Source organism: Empidonax traillii, unplaced genomic scaffold (assembly GCF_003031625.1).
Source record: "Empidonax traillii isolate 1590-97213 ecotype Southwest subspecies unplaced genomic scaffold, ASM303162v1 scaffold409:size521033, whole genome shotgun sequence".
NCBI classification, from domain to species: Eukaryota; Metazoa; Chordata; class Aves; order Passeriformes; family Tyrannidae; genus Empidonax; species Empidonax traillii.
The window spans coordinates 473,563-493,653 of record NW_020955602.1 but is presented as its reverse complement, the minus strand read 5'-3'; the positions used below and the strand labels follow the sequence as shown (position 1 = coordinate 493,653).

The following is a 20,091-nucleotide window of genomic DNA, read 5'->3' as shown; positions in this document are numbered from 1 at the left end:
TACAAGTTTTTTCCCACTCTTTTGTTTGGATTTGTTTTGTTCTTACTTTGAAAGAGAACAGTACACTAAAACAAACTCCCTTCACTAAACCAAACAAAGATCCACACTTCCCATGGCTGAAACGATGTCACAGTCTCTTTAGGATCAAAGCCGAAGCCTCTCCCGAGATGAAAAGAAGCAGGTGTCCAGCCAAGTAGTTTTGTGAACTGGCTACAGCTGCACATGATGCAGGCCCCAAGTTTGCCCCAATGAACGGACTGGAGATGAAATTAAAGTGACAGTGCTACTCTTGTGAGATACCTAATCACCAAAGAGAACTCACAAATAAGAAACCCCTCAAATTTAACAGAACAACTCAATTTTATTTTGACAACAAATATTTTGAGCAGCTGTGCCCAAGTCCTTTCCCTCTTACTGCTTGCAGTGTGTTTAAAGAGCTGGAAAGAATCACTCCTTTGGGGATACTGAAGCTCTTTACCACCTACACAAGAAAGAAAAAACCAAAAAAAACAAAACAAACAAATAAAAAGCCATTTACGGCAGTACAATAAAAATCTGCATATGGCATCTTAATTTCTTGAACTTCAGCTGATTAACATTGTTCTTTGGGAACAGCACATTAAATCCAGAATATTTTCAAAGAGCAAAACTACCTGCAACATATTTAATATATTCAAACTAGCAAACATTATGCAGTATTTGGCAATGCAGAGATATATGCAGTATTCTAAGGCACACCTTTAAAAATTATTTTAAACAAATCACTTCTGGTTTAACAGACACTGAAGTTATTAAAAACAAACCTCCAAAAATCCCACACCAGGCCTTTTTAAAAGAAAAAACCAAAACAAATTACAGCAACAATGCTGTGAACAAACTGATATTATCAATGGAAAACTGTAGTATAAAATGAAGTTATTAGGTGATCAAAATAATAGCAATTGTCAAGAATGTTTCATTTTTTAAAGATATTCAAAGGTTTTAAGTGCCATGAAATTAAAAAAAAAACACTTTTCATTATTCTGATGTTTTAAGGTCTACAATCTGACCATTTCCTCCTAATGAAAGTTATATGTATTCCCTCAGGTGAGACTGGATTTAGTAATCAAACTATAGATTTATAAATGGTTTTAACCAGAAGGCATTAAATACAAAATTGTGCCTTTTTTTTAAACAATCAAAGGGCTATACATCCAGACAGTACTCTTCATAAGTATTCAGGACTACATTTTGAATTACATAAAAATAAACCTGAAAACAAATCTAAATTGTAAATTTAAATTAAATCACCAAACAAGAAACATCATTCATATTTTTATTTTATTTTTTCATTTATAATTTGCTTCCCTAAGAAAAAAACCACCTAATTTTCACACATTAGAACAGCTGAACATCAGAGTAAGCTGCTTTAATATCACAGTTTAACCCTTGCTTTGCATTCATCCCTTTTTATGCACTTTTCACTGATTTTAATTATTTTCTGGGTTTTCTAACTTGATACTCAACAGCCATTCTCCTAAATGTGACTTTTGCTAACAAGCAATAATATACAACTTCATTCAACCAATCACATTTCCATATGCATTCAAAATCTTCTTTTTAACACTTATAACAACACATTTGTTGATACTTTTAAAATTTCATTAAGTTTTGGTCAAATAAAAATGGAAGCAAATTAAAATTTACAAAGCTTAAAATTTTATTAAAGAAAAATCCGTGTGCTTGAATTATCAAAACAAGATTTAACAAAAACATTTTGCCATTAAAGGCCTACGCAAAATAGTTCTGGTGACCAGACACCATGTGGCTTTTAGGCATGCAGAAGTACAGAATGGTGCTTTTGGAAGGCCTGCCAAGCATTCATGCAGGATAGGTACATGACTGCTGCTGCACTTCACCAGGAATTAGGTGTCCACTATTGGTTTTGTTTTGGTTTTGTTTTTTTTTAATCCTCATATGGCTTTTTGGGTGTTTAGTGGTTAGGTTTTTTTGATGCTTAATGTTCTCAATAACCTTCAAGTCTTTACATTATCTTGATAGATCTAACTTCATTCCCTTCCAATTGAATTAAGAATTACTCGGTCTACTTTTTCACCACCTGCTTTTCAAATTTCAGGTGAAGGAATCTAACTCAAACACCATCAAAAGTTCTCTGCTTGTGCAAATAAGACTAAAACCAAAAATTAAGGCAAAATAATTTCTCTGCAAAAAATCTAAAAACATATGTGATAGTAGGTAAATAAATGTCAAGATTAGCTTCACTCTGAAGTCTACAGACGCAGCACCATGGTATTGTTTTATTTGTTTATAAATCTGGCTTCCCTTTTGATTTTGCATTCATTTAGAAAACAGCATTCTCACTAAAAGGTGAGGAAGGCTCATGTATACAAAATTTAAAACTTTAACAGTATACAGCAAGTCTACACATAACATTGGCTGCTGTGATTTCAAACTGAATTACTGATTTATTTTTAAAAAGGCATTCAAGTTCTAAATTATTACACTAGCACTTAATAACAAAATTTTTATCCACTGTACAGAGATGTATTTTCAAGTAAAAGAATCGTATCCTAGAACTACATACCAGAGAAACTGAGACTGAAACAAATTTTTTTTTTAAGGCAGAAGTTCCACTGTATACCAGGTTAAAAGCTACCACAATATAAACTATAGTTAACTCATTAAGGATTTAAAAATTTGCATTCATAACTATTAATTCCAGTGCTGGCTAGAATGCTACTGATGTTCTGGGAAGTCCAGTTGGAGATATGCTTATCCTTAGAGGTTAAAGCTATGGCAGAGTAAAGTTAACCTAATCACTAATTTTAATTATTAAATAAACTGTGCTCATTTATGTTAGTAAGTTATACAAACTATTTAGAAAGAGGAAGTATGAAACACTGACAATGACAAAACAGATTTTAAAAGGCTGTCATCGAAAAAGTTAGAATACATATTCAGAGGAATTTCAATGCCTCAAAACAGATTCACATATGTTCATCCACTTGAAGGTTAGTGTATTAAAAAAAGTTAAGAAAATACTTTTGTGTTTCAGTTCAACTGTGCTTGATTCAAGCACAGTTTAGGAGTTGGCTGATATAAATTAAACATGGTCACTGCCTCAGCAGCCAAAAGTACAGAAAAATGTACATGTTCACAGGATAAATAGAAGTCTCTTCTTTTGGAGGAATTAAAAAAAAAAAAAAAAAGTAAAAAAGCTATCTCACTCCAATACGGGAGGTCATCCACTCCAAGCCTTGGCATAACCTGAAAGGTAAGAGATGTTATTGGTACTAGTTCTACCCCAACATCTTGAAAGTATTTTCTGGTTGATTTTATGTGTAAAAACATCTACTTAAAAAAACAATTAAATCAACTCGAAATAGGACTGAAAGCTGAACAGAGTAAGCAGTGTTTTTAAACTAAGTCTGTAGGCTTTAATCACAAGAAATGGTCATGCATTCTATTTTATTGAAGCTTGGCAGTACTTAATTTATTTTCCTTATAAATCTTAAAGACACTACTCTTAAATGCTAACTCATAAGCACATGGAACCAAAAAAGCTTTTCTTCTTCTACAGATTTCCTGTGAAAGACTGCTTACATGAAAGCTAGACCTTTACATACTAACTAAAAGACAAAGGGCAGGTTATCCAGACTGAATTGTTTAACAAAAAGGTAGTATACCAAGAATTCCAAAATCACATTACAAAATTAGAAGTATGTTTATATTGAATAATAAGACTGCATTTGCTTACTAACTCAATCTAATTTGCTTATTAACTCAATCTGCATCTTCATTTAAAAGTCTTTAATTTTAGAACACTGGCCTTCCTTTGATTTTCTAGGGATCTAGTTACCTTGTTTATGCCCCTAAGTTTTACCTTTGTAAAGAAAATCATGACTTAGCTATCCAAGAACGCTAACTTCACTCACACAGGGCTAATCTCCCCAGACTTCAGTCAGATCTTTCCAAGGATAACTCAGCTCAGCAATCTAACTCTGGGATTTTTTTTTTAATATGTTGGTCTTACTACTGTCACAGTTTAAAGCATTCTAAATATTCTCAGAGTTTTTTACAATAAGAAAGAAGCAGCCTATGATGGCCACTGTTTCTAAAATAAAATTCATATTTATTAATTATTACTTTCCTTCAAATGTCAAATTGGTTGAAGGTCTTGGCACATAAACTGAGTATTCAAGAGTGACTTTAGCAAAACTGGTAGAAGGAAAGCAGAATTAACTCTTAGAATGAAATAGACTCAATGAAAAAAACAGTTTGTCCTCACTAACACATCCCACTCTAAGGAAGTTAATGCCACCATTCACTTTTCAAGGTATCTCCATTACATTAGAAAATATTTCATACTAGAAAGTGAGGAAGATGCTTTCACTTCCCAAATACTCAGTTGGATTCACTATTTTTGAGGTCACAAGACTGCATTATTATAAAGGTTGTACAACACAGCTGAAAAAAACCTCTAAATATTACACATTATAAGAGTGCTTTAAAAAATCAAGATGAAAAATTAGCACATTTCACACCTACAAGCAAGGCATTATTCAACTTGTTTTGTTAAAAGGCATCCAAAATTGGTTTTTGATCTTCACAGACAAGAGATCTAAGGAAACCTCAGCTTCCCATTTTAGTAATTGCTGGCATAAGGTATTCAAATTTCAAAATTAGCTACATTAGCCAGATATAAACAAAATGTTAAATATTGATAAAAATTTTGGCTTATGACAGATCTATATACCTTTTCATCAAAACTATGTTTCAATGCTTATCAAAAACCCAATCAACCAAAAAAAACCCAACCCAATCCACCAACTTAGAAGCTTCCTACAGATTAGAATGTAAAGGAAGAAAACAAAGGAAGAAAACAGTAGTTTACTTCTTTAAATACACCAAGACACACACAACAAAGAGTTGTGCACAGAAAGTAGACAGTTATGCCAACAGCTATGCATCTGGGTCAAAGAGCGTTGTTTGGTTTCTGTTTTGGGGTTTTTAACAATAAACGGAAAGACTTTCACATGAACTCGGAGTCTGAGCTATGAAAAAAACCACAAAGTTCAATTAAAAATGAAATGAAAAATTCAAAATATCCCTCTTGACTGTAAAGAGCAGAAAATACGTTCTTTCAGAAAATCCACATTGGCATCAAGAGGATTCTAAATCAGTGTATACATTTGCCACAAATTGCTGTAGTAAGCAGTAAGCATTTACCCTTCTCCTGTCAAAGCACAACAGGACTGAATGTGCCACGGGTGATCCTTTATGGAGCTGAGGGTGAGGTATGTAGATATCTCAGCAGCCGTCATGCAGCCTTTCATGTCCTGCTTGTTTGCAAAGATGAGAACTGCAGCCTTCCGTAAATCCTAGAAATGATTTAGAGTACTCATAACTGTTATTATGAAAAACTAAAATGCTATTGTGCTAACTTTATTTCTTAAAAGAACTGTATTCAAGCTAATCTACAATTACACAGGAGCATGGAGTTTTAACCGACTTTCTGCAGTAAAAATTCATTACATTAAGACTGAAGAAACTAATTTATTCAGTTCTTCACCACAGAGGATCAAATTGTAATGTATTATATGACTATCCTTTCAGGTTTGGCCACATGTTCATATATAACTAATGGAAGTCTTGTTAAAATATATTTCATAATGCTCCAAACTATGCAGCCAGCAGACATATTACTGGCAAACATTTCAAACTCTACAATACATACTATTCAAATGGAAAAGACTGCTAGATATCATTCCCTTGAAATTGCTTTCAACGCCATTAAACAAGTTCTGTAGTGATTAAAACAGTAACAGACTAGGAAAGCTATCTGAATTCTTGTAAATTTAATCCTGGTGTTCCAAAAAGGGAGCTGTAACAATGCTGCAGCAGCTTTAGAAACCAGCTAAAAGTTGCTTTGTTTCAGTGTGGAATTTAGGATTCCAAACAGCACTGGAATGTATGGCTTTAGAAGTGCAGAAGGGTAAACAAATGCAATACTCAAGAACCTGACAGATGCAATTGAAAGTGTCCAATACATTTCAGTGTATATTAAATCTGGGACTATTTCTTCATCAAGAGGGAGAACAACAACAACAAAGTTTTATGATCTAAAGCTGCATATTCACTCCTACAAGTCGTCCAGGCTAGGCCTACCAACAGTTTTCATGAGATGGCAGATCACAATTTTATAAGAGTTTAAGACTGGAAACTAATAAACTACATGGGAAAAATTCACCACAAGAAGTCAGCCTCCCAACCTGTTTTGGTAGCGTATTTGCTTCTTACTACCAGATCCAAACTACTTTAATATAAAACTGTAAAGCAAAAACTCACTTATGTGAAACAAAGCAAGTTTCTCAGAGAAATGAACTGAGCAGAATTACTTGTACTAAATCGTTTTCTTTCATTTCAAAAATGAGGGAGAACATTTAGATTTAAAACAAGCTTAATTTAGCTTGAGAGTGATCACAGAAGGTTTTAATGTACTTTAGCTAATCCAATGTAGATGTTAATTTAGAAAGTTGGAGGGAGTTTACCCAACGCTGAACAATCCAAATAAAAGTACAAACAAAATAATCCGTAAGGAAAATGAACTAAAATTAATTTATCCATAGTGTTATATACGCTCCTTAATTTTAAGGAACAGGATTAAAACAAACAAGAAAAAATGTGAAATTCCACTTTTCTAAAATAAAAATTTAAAAAAAAATGTTTCTTGAAATTTTAACCATTTAACCAAAAGGAGACTCTGGCAGAGGACAATAATTCCTTTTTAAGCTAATACAAAGCATAAGATATTTTACAAGTTCAACATTTGCAAAGTAAAGATTTCTCTCTAATAGAGAGTGTTTCATAATAATTTTTCTGCTTGTTTATAGTTTACGTGGTTTTAAAATGTGACCAACATGCATGCATATTTATTCTCAGATTTTTTTGTGACAGTATAATTTTTGTTAGCACAGGAAGCATGTAAAGTTATTTGACTGTTCTCAACAAAACTATTATCCCAACTCCCCACCATACCTCATGAGCCAGCATTCTATAAAGTTCTTCTTTTGTAATAGAAAGTCGCTCTCTATCAATGCTGTCAACAACCAGAATGATGAACTAGGGAAAAAACCCAACAGTAGAGTATGTAAGTACAAAGTATAAATTACAGAAAGCACATTTTCAAGAGATCACTAACCACCAGTCTTCCTCTAGAAGAGACATACACTTGCAGAGGACACTAGAAAAAAGTTTTATTATTACAGTCTTTTGCTAGAGCTGTGGGATGATAGCACCTGAAGATGATAGCTAAAAAAAACAACAAACCACCTAACAATCTCATTCCTGCACATTTCAGCATTAAGATCTACCTACATGTACTATGGCTAAATCTTGTTCATGAATTTTCAGGCCATATATCATACTCAAAATAAGTATGTTACTACCAGAAAGCACCTACAGATAATAGGTTGTGGATGTGGATGACAAATGGGCTACACATATCATCAATGAAAACAGCTGCTACTGTCCACTACTACTTGCATACTCAGGAAAGTATAAAACTGAAATTGAAATTATGTATTTTTAAAGAAGCATATTTTACTTTACAGTTCATCATCATCTTGCTCACAAGGCTTAAGAAAGATTATTTCAAAGTAGTAGGTCAGATGTCAGAAAGCTGTGTACCTGCGCATTTGGCCTCTCACAACTTTGCACCCTTCCACCTTTTGCTGAAGCCCTTCCAGGCTGTTGGAGATGGCTGTAGCACTCATTTTACCCTTACTATTCCTGCCAAGCACATTATTCTTACAGCCATGCACTTGTGGACTCTGAGACACTGTTAGGTCTGGTACATTAGGCCTCCCATGGGAACCAATTGTCACCGGTATGAAAATTACTGTCTATTACCCACTCTTTCTGTTCCTTGTTTGGTACCTTCTATTTTATAGCCTTGCACTAGAGAGGTAAAAGACAGCATAGGTAACACTCAAGCAAATGCTCGTAAGCATTACCCAACAGTGTTGGCACACAAACCATAACAACTGATCAACACTTCAACACTTGCCCTGCCCAGTGTGCTCCGAGAAGTGCGAACAGCATGATGGGGGGACAATGCGTAGGGAGACCAAGCACCTTCTGATGAAAATTAGGCAGATACTATAATAACAATAAAATAAATTACAAGGGACAAATGCTGCACTGGAGAGAAAACCAGGAAGATTACATTCATCTGACAGACTCCATTACTTCTATGCCCAGATGACAGTACTTCTCCACCCCTTTTCTCCTTTACCGTAACTCTCTTTGTTCACCCACAAACCCAGTAACTTAACCATGGGACCATGGAAGCTCCCTCCCCTTTTCTGTCCTCCCAAATTATCTTTAAACCTGTCTCAACATCCCCTTTGTAAGAATATGATCTGACACTTAAAACAGAATAGCAGAACTAGCCATATTAAGTTGAAACTAATTAGGACAGGTATGCGCTAAAATGCTTATTTGTGGGACTTTTACATTACTCCAAAGATTTTGTGTAGATTGTTCCAACTGGCACACAAGGAAAGAGAGAAAAGAGAGACAGTAACAAAAAAGGAGAATTAGAAATCACTGCTATAATTCTCCAACATATGCTTCAAATCACTTTGCCTTAGAAAATTAAAGAGATTCATTAGCCATTGGGAATGGCCACAAAGAATGAAAAACTAAGTCAATTTAATGCTGCTGTGACTTTGAGATGCCTAGCAGATGAGGAGGAACAGTAAAGGAATTATTCATATCAGGGAGGCTAGGATTGGCATACTAAACAGATCTCTTTTCTTCCTCAACTGTTTCCAACAGACAAAGCTTCTAAGTAAAAGGGAAGTTCTCCTTTCCAAGTACTAAAAGGCACTGGGTTTCAAACACTTACTAGCCAGAATGTGATGAAGAACATCCCAAAAGTATCAGAAAAAGAAGTAATATATGCATGTCCCCAAATTCCAAAATCAAAGATACTCAAGGGACAAAAGCCAAGAACTTAGTGCTCTGTAGCAGATAATGCTGGCAGAAGTGTCTTCAACCTCATATGTGTCTTAGATGTAGCTATACTTTTCCAGATAAAATGAAAAATTAGTTTAAAATACTAGAGATGAAAGTTGAAATGTCATCAGTAGGCTTTCAGCAGATCTAGGATGGATTGCTAAGCTCAACTCTCTCCAAGAGAAGCATAAAAAAGAAAAATCTCATTTTACAGGAGGATGGAATACTTACATAATGAACAAATCACTGCTTTTAGTAGAAACTATAAGAAATGAAGTCTAAAATAGTTTACAACAATGTACATGTCTCAAAATGAGTTCTCAGAGATTATATGTGCATTTTGTACTGATAACCTTTTGGTAGCAAAAAAGCTGGCATAAAAAACAAACCCCCCAAAAGACAACTGACACTGAGTTCCAACCTTTCCAGCAATGGCAGCTTTGCCAGTAACTCATGAGTATTGCAAAGCTAGACTTTCCTTTACCCTTGGATAAAAGCCACAAGCTGGTGGGCTTTTTAAATTCTGCTGCCTAGAGAAAGTTTCATTCTTCATGCTTAGCTATCATCTCAAAAACATTTCAGACTAGACATACAGAAGTCAGGTTGAGCACTGCCAATCCTCACTAAATTTGCAAATTACGAGCAAAATTGTTATTTTAATCACCTTAAAAAACCATGCAAGAAATCTGATCCGAAATGGTATTGATATCATTTACTGCCTAGGAAAAAAAGTCTAATTTCATAGTTTATATCACAGATCAAACAACATCACTGTAAAGTAAACAGGAAAAATGCTTCAAATATTACCAGAGAATTGGCTGCATACCACAGATACCTCACACTTTTTGGGTTTGTTCTTGCTCAATAGGATTTGAAAACAATACAGCTGCAATCTTCATAAAAATGTACCAATATTCCTAATAAATAAATAAATATAATTTCTAACAAACTTGCAAAGCAGCTTCTCATACCTCTGTGTTTGAATAATAGGTATTCCACGATGACCGTAATGATTCTTGTCCTCCAATATCCCACATTAGGAAATGGGTGTTTTTCACCACTATTTCTTCTACATTGCTTCCTATGGTTGGAGAAGTATGAACCACCTCATTCATTAAACTAAAGAAAACAATATCACACAAAGGACCAATCAGTATAATCCACAAGGCTTGTTACAGCTCAGTTATAATAAATTTGTTCTAGAAAAAGTAAGTATGTGTAACCGATTAAAAAAATATTAAAAACCAGGTATATTTTAAAAAAGCTATACATTTGAAATTTATGAAAAGCAGTGATTGCAGACATGCTTAAAGACATCACCAATGAAAAATAAGCACATAAAAGACATAACAAATGGATAAGCATCTGCATTTTAGGAGGATTCTCTCCCTAAAGGACATTAACAGATACTTAAAATGCACTTGTCTTAAATTAGAAGCTGATATTCTAAAGATCCCAAATATGAGAATGCTAAACTGTGGAAAATATAAATCAGAATATAATTTTATCAGAGCACTCTACTTAGTAACTCAATATTACAACAAATCCCAAAAGACTGTTTCATTCCATAGCTGAAAATTCCTCAGTTCTACCTTTAAACTTTCTCAAAAATGCTTAGGGAAAAAAAAGTATATTTGGAAAACATACTCTGCTGCTTTTGTATCAAAATATACAGACAGTAATTTAGCTACATCCTCCCTCTTCTACAATAACAATAGTAATTATGGTCCTGCTGACATTTCTAAATTTATCATGGATATTTTTGTAATGCTGTAAAGATTTGGGTGCAATGATGCTATTGAAAATGCCTAAGGCAGAACCTGGGAAATATGAAATACTATTTTTAGGAATTTTCCATCAAAAATTTTAGACATGGGAACTAGGAAACATTTGGAAATATTTATGGATTTTTTGCAGAGTGGCTAGAATTTCCAATAATTTAAAAACACTTTCTTGTCTGCAGTTACTGGCAACAGGATTATTTCTATGCTTACAAATTCAGATGGACTGTGATGGCAAAAAATTTGCAGTTCACTTTGTGCTTGTATGTTCAATTTTGTTCTTCAATTTACAGTTCAGCTTTAAAGCATGGCAGTTCCTTCTCTTATCCTTTCAATATTTACTCTGTTAAGAACAACTAATACCGTTAATGTACAAACTGTGATCTGGAATCCTAGAGAATCTGCCAGGTTACAAAGCTGAATTTTCAATGATTAAACAGTGACAAATACTAAAATGCAAACAGGAAAACAAAGTAGTTCATGTACTTACAACTGGTAAAGAATAGTAGTCTTTCCAGCATTATCAAGTCCCACTATGATTACTTTGTGCTCTGGATATTAAAAAAAAAAAAAAAAAAAGAAGACAAAAATAAATTACTGGAAACAGCAACAGTTATAATTTTGGTTAATCACTTTCCTTATTGAAGAAAGCAACAGCTTGTTTGCCTTATTTCAACAGCTTACACAGAATAGTGGCGATTTCGAGACTGAAAAAATGCCAAACAAAACTACAAAGCCTCATCTCTCGAGACTACAATCTTGGGAAAAGTCAGCACTGGAGATCTTCAGAAAGGAATGGTTACTTCATCAAAAAAATCTAGTTTTAGAAAGAAAAGTACAATGAAAAAATGTAACTCATAGCAGCATATCATCTTAAGAACATCACCAAACACCCAAAAACTGAAAAAACATTAGCCTAAGGGTCAAGGCTCAATAATAGCCACTTGTTAAGGGACCACCATTATCCATATAGTAAAACCTAAGAGGAATTTTGAATGGACTGTAAAGTCCAACTTTGCAACTTCTAAACTGAAAGTCACAGAGTGACAGAATGGTCAAGACCTAAAGACACTTCTGGAGGTCATCTAGACCAACCCTCTTGCTCAATTAGGGCCACCTGGAGCCAACAGCCTAGGACCATGGCCAGATGGGTTTTGAAAGTATCCATGGATGGAAACTCCACAGTGTCCCTGGACAACCTGTGCCAGTGCTCAGAGTTTCCTGACGTAAAGAGAAAACCTCCTGTGTTTCAGGTTCTGTATTGCCTGGTCCTGTCACTGGGCACCACTGAGACAAGTCTGACTCTGTTCCTTTTCCATCTCTTTTCTCATATGTGAGATGTTCCAGTTCCTTAATCATCTTTGTGGCCCATCACTGGGCTCTCTCCTGTACATCCATTTCTCTCTTGCAGTAAAGAGTCCAGAACTGGACACACTACTACAGGTGAGGCCTCACCAGTGGCAAGCAGAAAGGAAAGATCACCTCTCTCAACAAAAAAATATTCTTTTGATTTTAAAAATAAAATCGTTTTTCCCTGCATCAGACAAACCCAGACTTTCCCCGTTGCAAAGTCCAGCTTATAGAATAGTGATCTTCCAATTGCCACAATGTTAGTTTTTCCATGCACAGAGAAACAAAACAGAAAACAAACAAACAAAAAGCTCCTTCAGAATTTACATGCTTCTCTGTAAATAATCCTTCTTAGAATTTCAAATCCAGCAGCACAGCTAATTGGAATAGTGGATTTTTTAGGTGAGACACAGTGTGCGCGGAACTGAGCCCACCCTTTAATCCTGAGGTTCATCTGCCGGGGCCAAGCACGCTTGGACAGTGGCAGTGAGGTCCTCAGGACGTAGATGGATTGCCTTATGGGCTAACGAGCTCCATCTGCCTGGGGAGGGGCCCCAACCGGGAATCAAACCCGGGTCTCTGCAGTGACAGTGCAGTGTCATTTCCCCTAGACCACCGGGGGCTCCCTGCTATGCAATACTATTATAACAAATGCCTAAATGTATTTCCTTGTGTCAGTTCCCCTACTACTGCATCCTGTCAACACATTCTAAAGAAAGATCATTTCCTGGCCTTAAATCCAGTAGTACTTCTAGCCCCATAAGGTGCAGCATCAGTAATTAGTAATCTTTCCCAATACATAAATACTATGAAATCCTCTCTGCTTTCAGTGCTGATAAACCATGCCTCATAGCTTGATCATCCATCTCGTCAAATTCAGTCAAAGAGCTTTCAAAGTTCAAACACAGAAATACCCTTTGGTTGTTTTCACACCAGACATGTTGTCAAATATTGCCTGGAAGAAGATGACCCTACTTCAGCAACATTCCGTTTTAAGTTATTTTCAAGGAAGGAAATGAATTCCAGCCAGGCATTACATCGCTCTTTCTCATCTTCATATTACAGTACAACACTTAGGTGTGAATTACCGGAGTGTTGGACGAAACAATATCACCCCACTTAGAGTAATGAAAAAAAATTGCCATCGAGGTGACTATTTCTGAAAGCCACCAAAATGCAAATGGTTTGACATTATTTGGAAAAAAAGGCATCTGTGTTACTCCATAGTCAAACAGTATTTCACACAGTAACTGAATAAGCACAAACAAGAAACAGTCACAGAGGTGTTAAGTAATGGTGATCTGGGGATGAAAACAGTAAGATGAACGCATAGGTATCTCAAGCAGTTTCCACCTTTTATTAATGGCAATTGCCATTAACACTATAGTAATTGCAAACTCTAGATATAGATTTATATATTCTAGATTATTATTTTATATTTCCATTCTCTAGTTCTAGATATAGACCTACAGTAATGGAAAACTCTTCACTTACAAATACATTCAAAAGTTGAATTTCTGTCTAGTTTGGTTAAAATACAAAACATTTACACAGAGATGTACATTAGAGGAAAAACATGTGAACTTAAAAACTGCCAAACTAAGAGAGAACAGAATTTTAGCAAGACAAGTACTTGTTTACAAGAGCAACTAGTAGAAGATAGATGTCGCATTTAGGAGAAAGGACAGTCATGGGGTAAACCACAGGCAGTGATTTATTGGTGTTGTGTACTTACAGACTAACCCAGGTTTCTCCCTTTCACTGGCTGGTATTCAAACTCATTTTGGGTTGTATTCATGAATATCTTCCCAGTCCACCATGTTCTTGGCAAAGGAAGAAGAAAATCCATAACAAAGTTGACAGAGTAGAAGAGAAGAGCCTTTATTAATCAGATGGGGGGAAGTAGAAAAAGTAGGCATGGGGTGGGGGAAGACAGTATTAGACTACTTTTTAAAAGAATCCAAAGACTTCTGTTATATCAACCATTCTTAACTCACTGTTAGAAAAAAAAACAAAACAAAACAAAACAAAACAAAAAAACCCAAAAAAAACTAGTACTGTTGAAAAAATCTCTGGCAGTCTAATATTACAAAACCACAGGACAGTGAAAATTATCTTCTTGCAGATGTTAGAAGAAAGACATATTATGTTCTTTTTTTTTTCACTTCCTCATCTATATTTCTCTGTGGTAAAAGGGTCCAAAACTGAAGATTCAATTCTCACAACTTTGTCCTTTCCTCTTTTTTGCAAAAATTAAAAAAAAAATTCTAAATACAATAACGATGAGGCTCTTCCAACACACTTAAAAGAAATGGGTACCAGAAAGGATACCAACACTTTTCAGACAAAACACAAACATCTACTTTCAAATAGTAAGGATCTTGGAGGCTTCAAAGTTGAAGACAGAATGTAGATAGAAGTTTGCTGAAGAGGAGCCAGGAGGAGCAGCACATTTCTAAAGGTCAGAGGGGTTTCAATACAAGTACTCAGGTTGCACACTAAAAGCTACCTTAGTCTTCTTTAAAGCACAAAAAGAATTGCTCAAATACATTTTTTATCTCCAGACTTGATTACAAGAAAGTAGAGAAACTGTCAATAGCATTTAGTAGTCACTGGAACCAAAATCTATTTGGTTTTCCAGACAATGGTCTCTTCCAAGCTGACTGTACAGCCTGGGAACTGTCAGCAAGCCTAAATAAAGTGAACTGTGGATTTCCAGAAATTCCTTGAATTAGAGCTTACTGTTAGTTTTCTTAAAGCAATTTTTACAACTGTAGCAATTATTCTGATCACCCTGAAGACTCACACAAAACCAGCCACTGTTTAAAAACTAATGACAAACTCAAACTAGAAATGAACCCTTCCAAATGTATCCACAGAGCTAAATAGATACTCCTTGACAGGCTGTACTCAGACTGTCAACCTGCCTCTCTTTCATTAGTCATTGACTCATGGATCAGTACAGGCATCACCCAGTTTCCTTAATGTGCTTTGCATTGCAGCTTTTCTTATTTCATAATCTCACATACCAGATTTGGAGAGCAGATTGTGCACTAGCCACATAACATTATTTTAACTGTTGCATTTTCTCACCATGAGCCAGTTTGGGTTTGGCAAAATGGGTTACCCATAATCAAAATGGGCTGAACCAACTGGAACAATGTCTATTGCATGTACAGTGACTTGAAACAGAACAGACAGATTCAACTCCCTTGCAGGAATACAGAGATGCTACCCAAGAAACAGGGCTAAAACAGCTGAATACAAGTAATAAGAAATGCTGCAGGAACAGGTCAATAGATAAACTAGTCAACAGACACTTAGCACAAGAATGTCTTCACACACACATTAGGTCCAGCCTCTTGACCTTCCTTGTAGTATCTTATCCTTACCATTGGAAAAGCACGTAAGAGAATCAAAACTTGCAAAAGTAGTAAAGATGATGTGTAAATTAATAAGCAGATATTCATAGTTTTAGTAGGATCTAAGGGTATCTTCATTACAAGGTTTTCCTGCCAGGCAGAAGTCTCTATGAATGAACTCAACTTTATTGCATATCACGTGGTTACTGCAACCGCACTGAACCCCAAAGCACAAAAACACAGTGGGCTTATCTTAAGATGTTAGTTTTCTTAAGATGTGTATTTTTCAGAAAGCTATACACGTCTTCTTCCCGCAAGTTAACAGCATTAACTCACTGGGAGATATTTATTTAAAGTTGTCCAGACATTACTGATCAAGTACCTTTCAAATTTGGCATCTTCAGCTTGGCTGTTATTCGCATTTATGTAAAGCAAAACTGCAGTGCATAATTAATAATACTCAAATGGATTGCCAGTGATGCTCTGTTCTGTATTTTCTAGCAGTTAGGCACACCTCCTCCCCCATGCTCTACCTCATGGGACACAGAGAGCACTTTCCAAATCTTTGCTCTGTTTAAACTTTCATTTTGTCAGTATCAAGTGCTCCAAACTATCAGCACAACTCACGAACCATGATGAACTGAAACTATCCTCCTCCCACACTGAAGTCTATTTGCATCTTTGGAATACTTCCTCATTACAGTCAAAATCAATGCGAAAGGTACTGTGCTGGTCTGCTCAACAAGCAGCTTCAGAGGACAACCTATGAATTCCCCAAGGAATTATCTAGATTTGATGTAACTAAAAGAGCAATCAAAGTCAACTCATAAACTACTATCTTTCATTATTAGTAATGATATTATTTAGAGAAAAATAGTTGAGTAATTAGAGCATACTTTCCCATTAGATGGGTCAAAACTTTCTGTTTGAAGCAAACTTCCTAGAATAGAAGTTCAATTTTGGTCATGAAAACAAACTCACTTTCTTTTCTATGGTCACCACAAGAGGGAAAAACCAAACCAAAACAACAAAAACCAAACCAAAGAGAACTCCAGTAACAAAAGAAGATCAGAATATACCCCTGAACCTTCTTAATGGGATAAATATCATCTCATCTATCTTAACTGCAAAACAAATTTTCATTAACATTTTAAATATATGAATGCATTGGGTATGCATGGTGAGCTTTTGATAGTGGGGAGGGCTATAGGGGTGTTTTCTGTGAGAAGCTGCTAGAAGCTTTCCCTACGTCTACGAAGCCAGTGCCAGCTGGCTCCAAGATCAAGCCCACCAGAAACAGGAGTAACGCCTCTAGGATAACATATTTAAGATGGGAAAAAGTTACCGCACCAAAGCAATTGTGGCCAGAGAAGAGAGGAGTAAAAATACGTGAGAGAAACAACTCTGCAGACAGCATGGTCAGTGCAGAATGAGGGGGACGAGATGCTGCAGGTGCCAGACCAGAGATCCCCCTGCAGCCTGTGGGGAAGATCACAGTGAAGCAACTGTGCCCCTGCAGCCCACGGAGGTCCACAAGGTAGCAGATATCCACCCCCAGGATGTGGAGGACCCCATGCCAGGGCAGGTGGATGCTCAAAGACAGCTGCGACCCCACAGGATGCCCATGTTGGGATCAGTCTCCTTGCAAGGACCCATGGACCCATAGAGAGGAGTCCACTTTGGAACAGGTTTGCTGGCAGTATTTGTGACCTCGTGGGGGATCCATCCTGGAGCAGCCTGTTTAGGAAGGACTGCGCCTTGTAGAAGGGACCCGTGCTGGAGCAGCTAGTGAAGAATTGGAGACCGCAGGAAGAACACACAATGGAGAAGCCTGTGGAGGACTGTCTCCCATGGGAGAGACCCCACACTAGAGCAAGGGAAGGAGTCCTCCCCTTGAGGAGGAAGGAGTGGCAGAGACAATATGTGATGAACTGACCACAGCCTCCATTCCTTATTCCCCTGAACTGCTGCAGGGAGGAGGTAGAGAGAACGGGAAATGAAGTTAACCCAGAAAAAAAAGGGAGGGACAGGGGGAAGGTGTTCAGAATTTTTGGTTTTATTTCTTATTACCCTATTCTGATTTGATTGGTTTTGAACTAAATTAATTTCACAAGTTGAGTCTATTTTGCCCATGACAGTGACTGGTGAGTGATCTCTCCCCATCTTTATCTTGACCCAAGGGACTTGTGTTATATTTTCTCTCTCTGCCCAGCTGAGGAGGGGAGCAATAAAGTAGTTTTTGTTGGCATCTGGTATCCAGCCACCAAAATGAAGAATAACTTTTCTTGCAGGAAATAATATACAATAACAGAGACAATGTGTTTTCCTGAAGATAAATACTGACATCATAAGGTACCATACAGAACAATACTAAAAGCCACCAGTTATCTCCTGATCAGTTCTTTACTTATAGATCTCTTTGGAGTCTTTGGAATTCTTCATGGAGGGAAAGGATTTGCAGATTGCATTACCTGATGAAAACCAAACCAGTATTCAGTATTTTTCTGGAGAACAGGGGAAACCTTGAATCTGACCAAATAGATTTGATAGTTCAGAAAAATCAGAAATCAACAACAGCAATAAATTTAGAAGACAGATGACTTCAGGAATTATGTGGTAGGATAGTGTATGTGGGAGAAAGATAAATGATCTGGGACTGGGATCCCTCCCAATCTCATTCCATGAAAGTTTGATACACAGATGTCAATGTGTACACACACTGAGGCTTTGCTCTGTTATTTACAGAATTAGAACAGGTTATGTGCAAACACAGTAACAAGACTATTAAAGGGATACCAGGTGTTTATGCCTCCAAAAACTTGCAACAGAGCAGTGAACAAAAAAGTTTATCTGCATTCTTAGTAACTTTAAAGTGGAAATGAACTATGCATGTGGAAACTTGATGAGAAAACAATTAACATTAAGATCAGCTTGCCTTCTCCAAGCTCAGGCCCTCAAGGAAAAACAATACAAGCGATAAGTTCCTTGACTCTTTTATTTTCTAACCAAAGAAGGCCAGGTAAACAAAATTCATTAAAACAAATAAATTAACAGATGAACCCTAATTTTCTATTTTTATGATAACCATCTGAGTAAAGGTGGTGGTAGCCACAAGTTCTGAGCTCTGGATTAAAGCATGAGCCACGACTCCAGGCCTGAGCTGGAGAGCAGAGCATGGAAAGCAATCCTATTCCCTTATGACCTTTTTGTTCTTGGATGGAGAAGTGATTTTCTTGGGTCACTAACTGTATTTAACTAGCATATTTGCCAAAACACAAACAGATCTTTACCTCGAAGGCCCCAACACGTTTCGCGGTTTTCTTTTTTTCCTTTAAACTAAAGACCAAAATAACATGACTTTAATAGGAGACCTCGACTCAAAAAACGAGGGTCTGCAAACACCAACACGACCACTATCATCGTCCATCACAGCCTCAGCCGCGATCGCGGGGGAAAAACCTGGTCCGAGAGGCAGAGCCGTGCCCGCCGAGCGATCCCGGGAGCGCAGCGCCCGAAGGGCCGCCCGAGGCGTTTAACGCGGCCGGGGAGGAGGGGGCGAGGAGGGACCACCTCGGGAACCGAGACAAAGCGACCCCGAGCATGAGGCGCCGCGGCACCAGCGCTCCCGGCGCTGCACAAAGAAAAGCCCAACTTTTGGCTGGGCGGGCCCTCAGGGGAGACCCGGCTAGCGCAGCCGGCCCCGAGCTCCCCCCCGGCTGCCCGCGGCCCCCGCAGCCCCGCGGGCTCCGCTCGCCGTCCCGCAGCCGTCCCGGGCCCTCGCGCCCACCTTGGCTACCGAAGAGGCTCCACAGCTTGGCGAAGATCAGGCCCATGCCTGGCCCCGGCTTCCCACCGAGCCTCCTGGACACCCTGGGCTCAGCCAGGCGGCGGCGGCAGCACCCGCAGCAGCTCCCTCGGATCCCTCCAGCAGCGGCCCCGGGGCGGCGGGAGTGGGAGGGCGGCGGGAGGGGCGGGCACGCGGCCCCGCCCCGCCAACGGCCGCACGGCGTGGCCGTCACGGCGGCGTCAGCGCGGGGCGGGCCGGGGACAGCGCCGCTGTGGGGCCAGCTGCGAGCAGAGCCTGGGCGTCCTCACGGGGCTGATGAAGGGACCAGGGAGCTGGGGCCGGGCACAGTCGGGAGGAGGGAGCCCCCTCACCCGTCAAGGGAGGGGAGCCGCGGTGCCCGGCGTTGCAGCATGGGGCGCTGGGAGCGCACCTTCCCCGTCCTCCTGTCGTCCAGCCGGGCTGTGCTGTGGCCGGTCCGCGGCTTCTGCCGTTTACAAGGCTTGTGGGTTTCAAGGCTCACAGTTCTCTCGTGTGTAGTAAAGCGTGTAAAAACATCTGGGCTCGCTTTCAGTGCTGTACTGCAGGTTCCTGCATACTGGGGTCTTGAGCGGGTACCCGGGCTTTATCACTTAGGAGAGGTCAGTAGGAGAGCACGAACCGTACTCCGCCCTAGACCCAGAATCCACAGGCACTTAGATGCAGGACGGGTCGCAGTACAAAACCTGTTATTATAATCCACTCATTCAGCTTTTTCAGAGGGGAAACACTAAAAAAAGAAGTGCTCTCAGCA

At 38.1% G+C, this 20,091-nt stretch overlaps 1 protein-coding gene across 4 annotated transcripts; it reads right to left on the bottom strand.

The window, feature by feature from the left end:
- Positions 1-341: 341 nt before the first annotated feature.
- On the bottom strand, positions 342-19,481 carry ARL5B (ADP ribosylation factor like GTPase 5B). Of its 4 annotated transcripts, none has more exons than XM_027893869.1 (8): positions 19,302-19,481; positions 13,888-13,975; positions 11,293-11,353; positions 9,993-10,140; positions 7,039-7,122; positions 5,230-5,381; positions 3,228-3,267; positions 342-481 (listed from the first exon to the last, which is right to left on the bottom strand). In XM_027893869.1, the coding sequence occupies exons 4-8, from the start codon at positions 10,134-10,136 to the stop codon at positions 362-364; spliced, it is 540 nt and encodes a 179-aa protein (XP_027749670.1). In that variant the 5' UTR covers positions 10,137-10,140; positions 11,293-11,353; positions 13,888-13,975; positions 19,302-19,481; the 3' UTR covers positions 342-361. The 4 variants fall into 4 exon arrangements, with proteins under 4 accessions (XP_027749670.1, XP_027749669.1, XP_027749668.1 ...); XM_027893868.1 differs by lacking the exon at positions 19,302-19,481 and adding an exon at positions 17,067-17,168; XM_027893867.1 differs by lacking the exon at positions 13,888-13,975.
- Between the last annotated feature and the right edge of the window lie 610 nt (positions 19,482-20,091).

Bases quoted from the DNA above. Each gene is read 5' to 3' on its own strand.
- ARL5B (XM_027893865.1), bottom strand. From the start codon at position 17,178: ATGGGTCCATGGGTCCTTGCAAGGAGACTGATCCCAACATGGGCATCC. The intron at 7,123-9,992 runs GTATGAGAAGCT...TTTTTTCCCTAG, and splicing joins CCTATTATTCAAACACAGAG to TTCATCATTCTGGTTGTTGA. The intron at 3,268-5,229 runs GTAAATGCTTAC...CTTACCTTTCAG, and splicing joins TGTGCTTTGACAGGAGAAGG to GTTATGCCAAGGCTTGGAGT.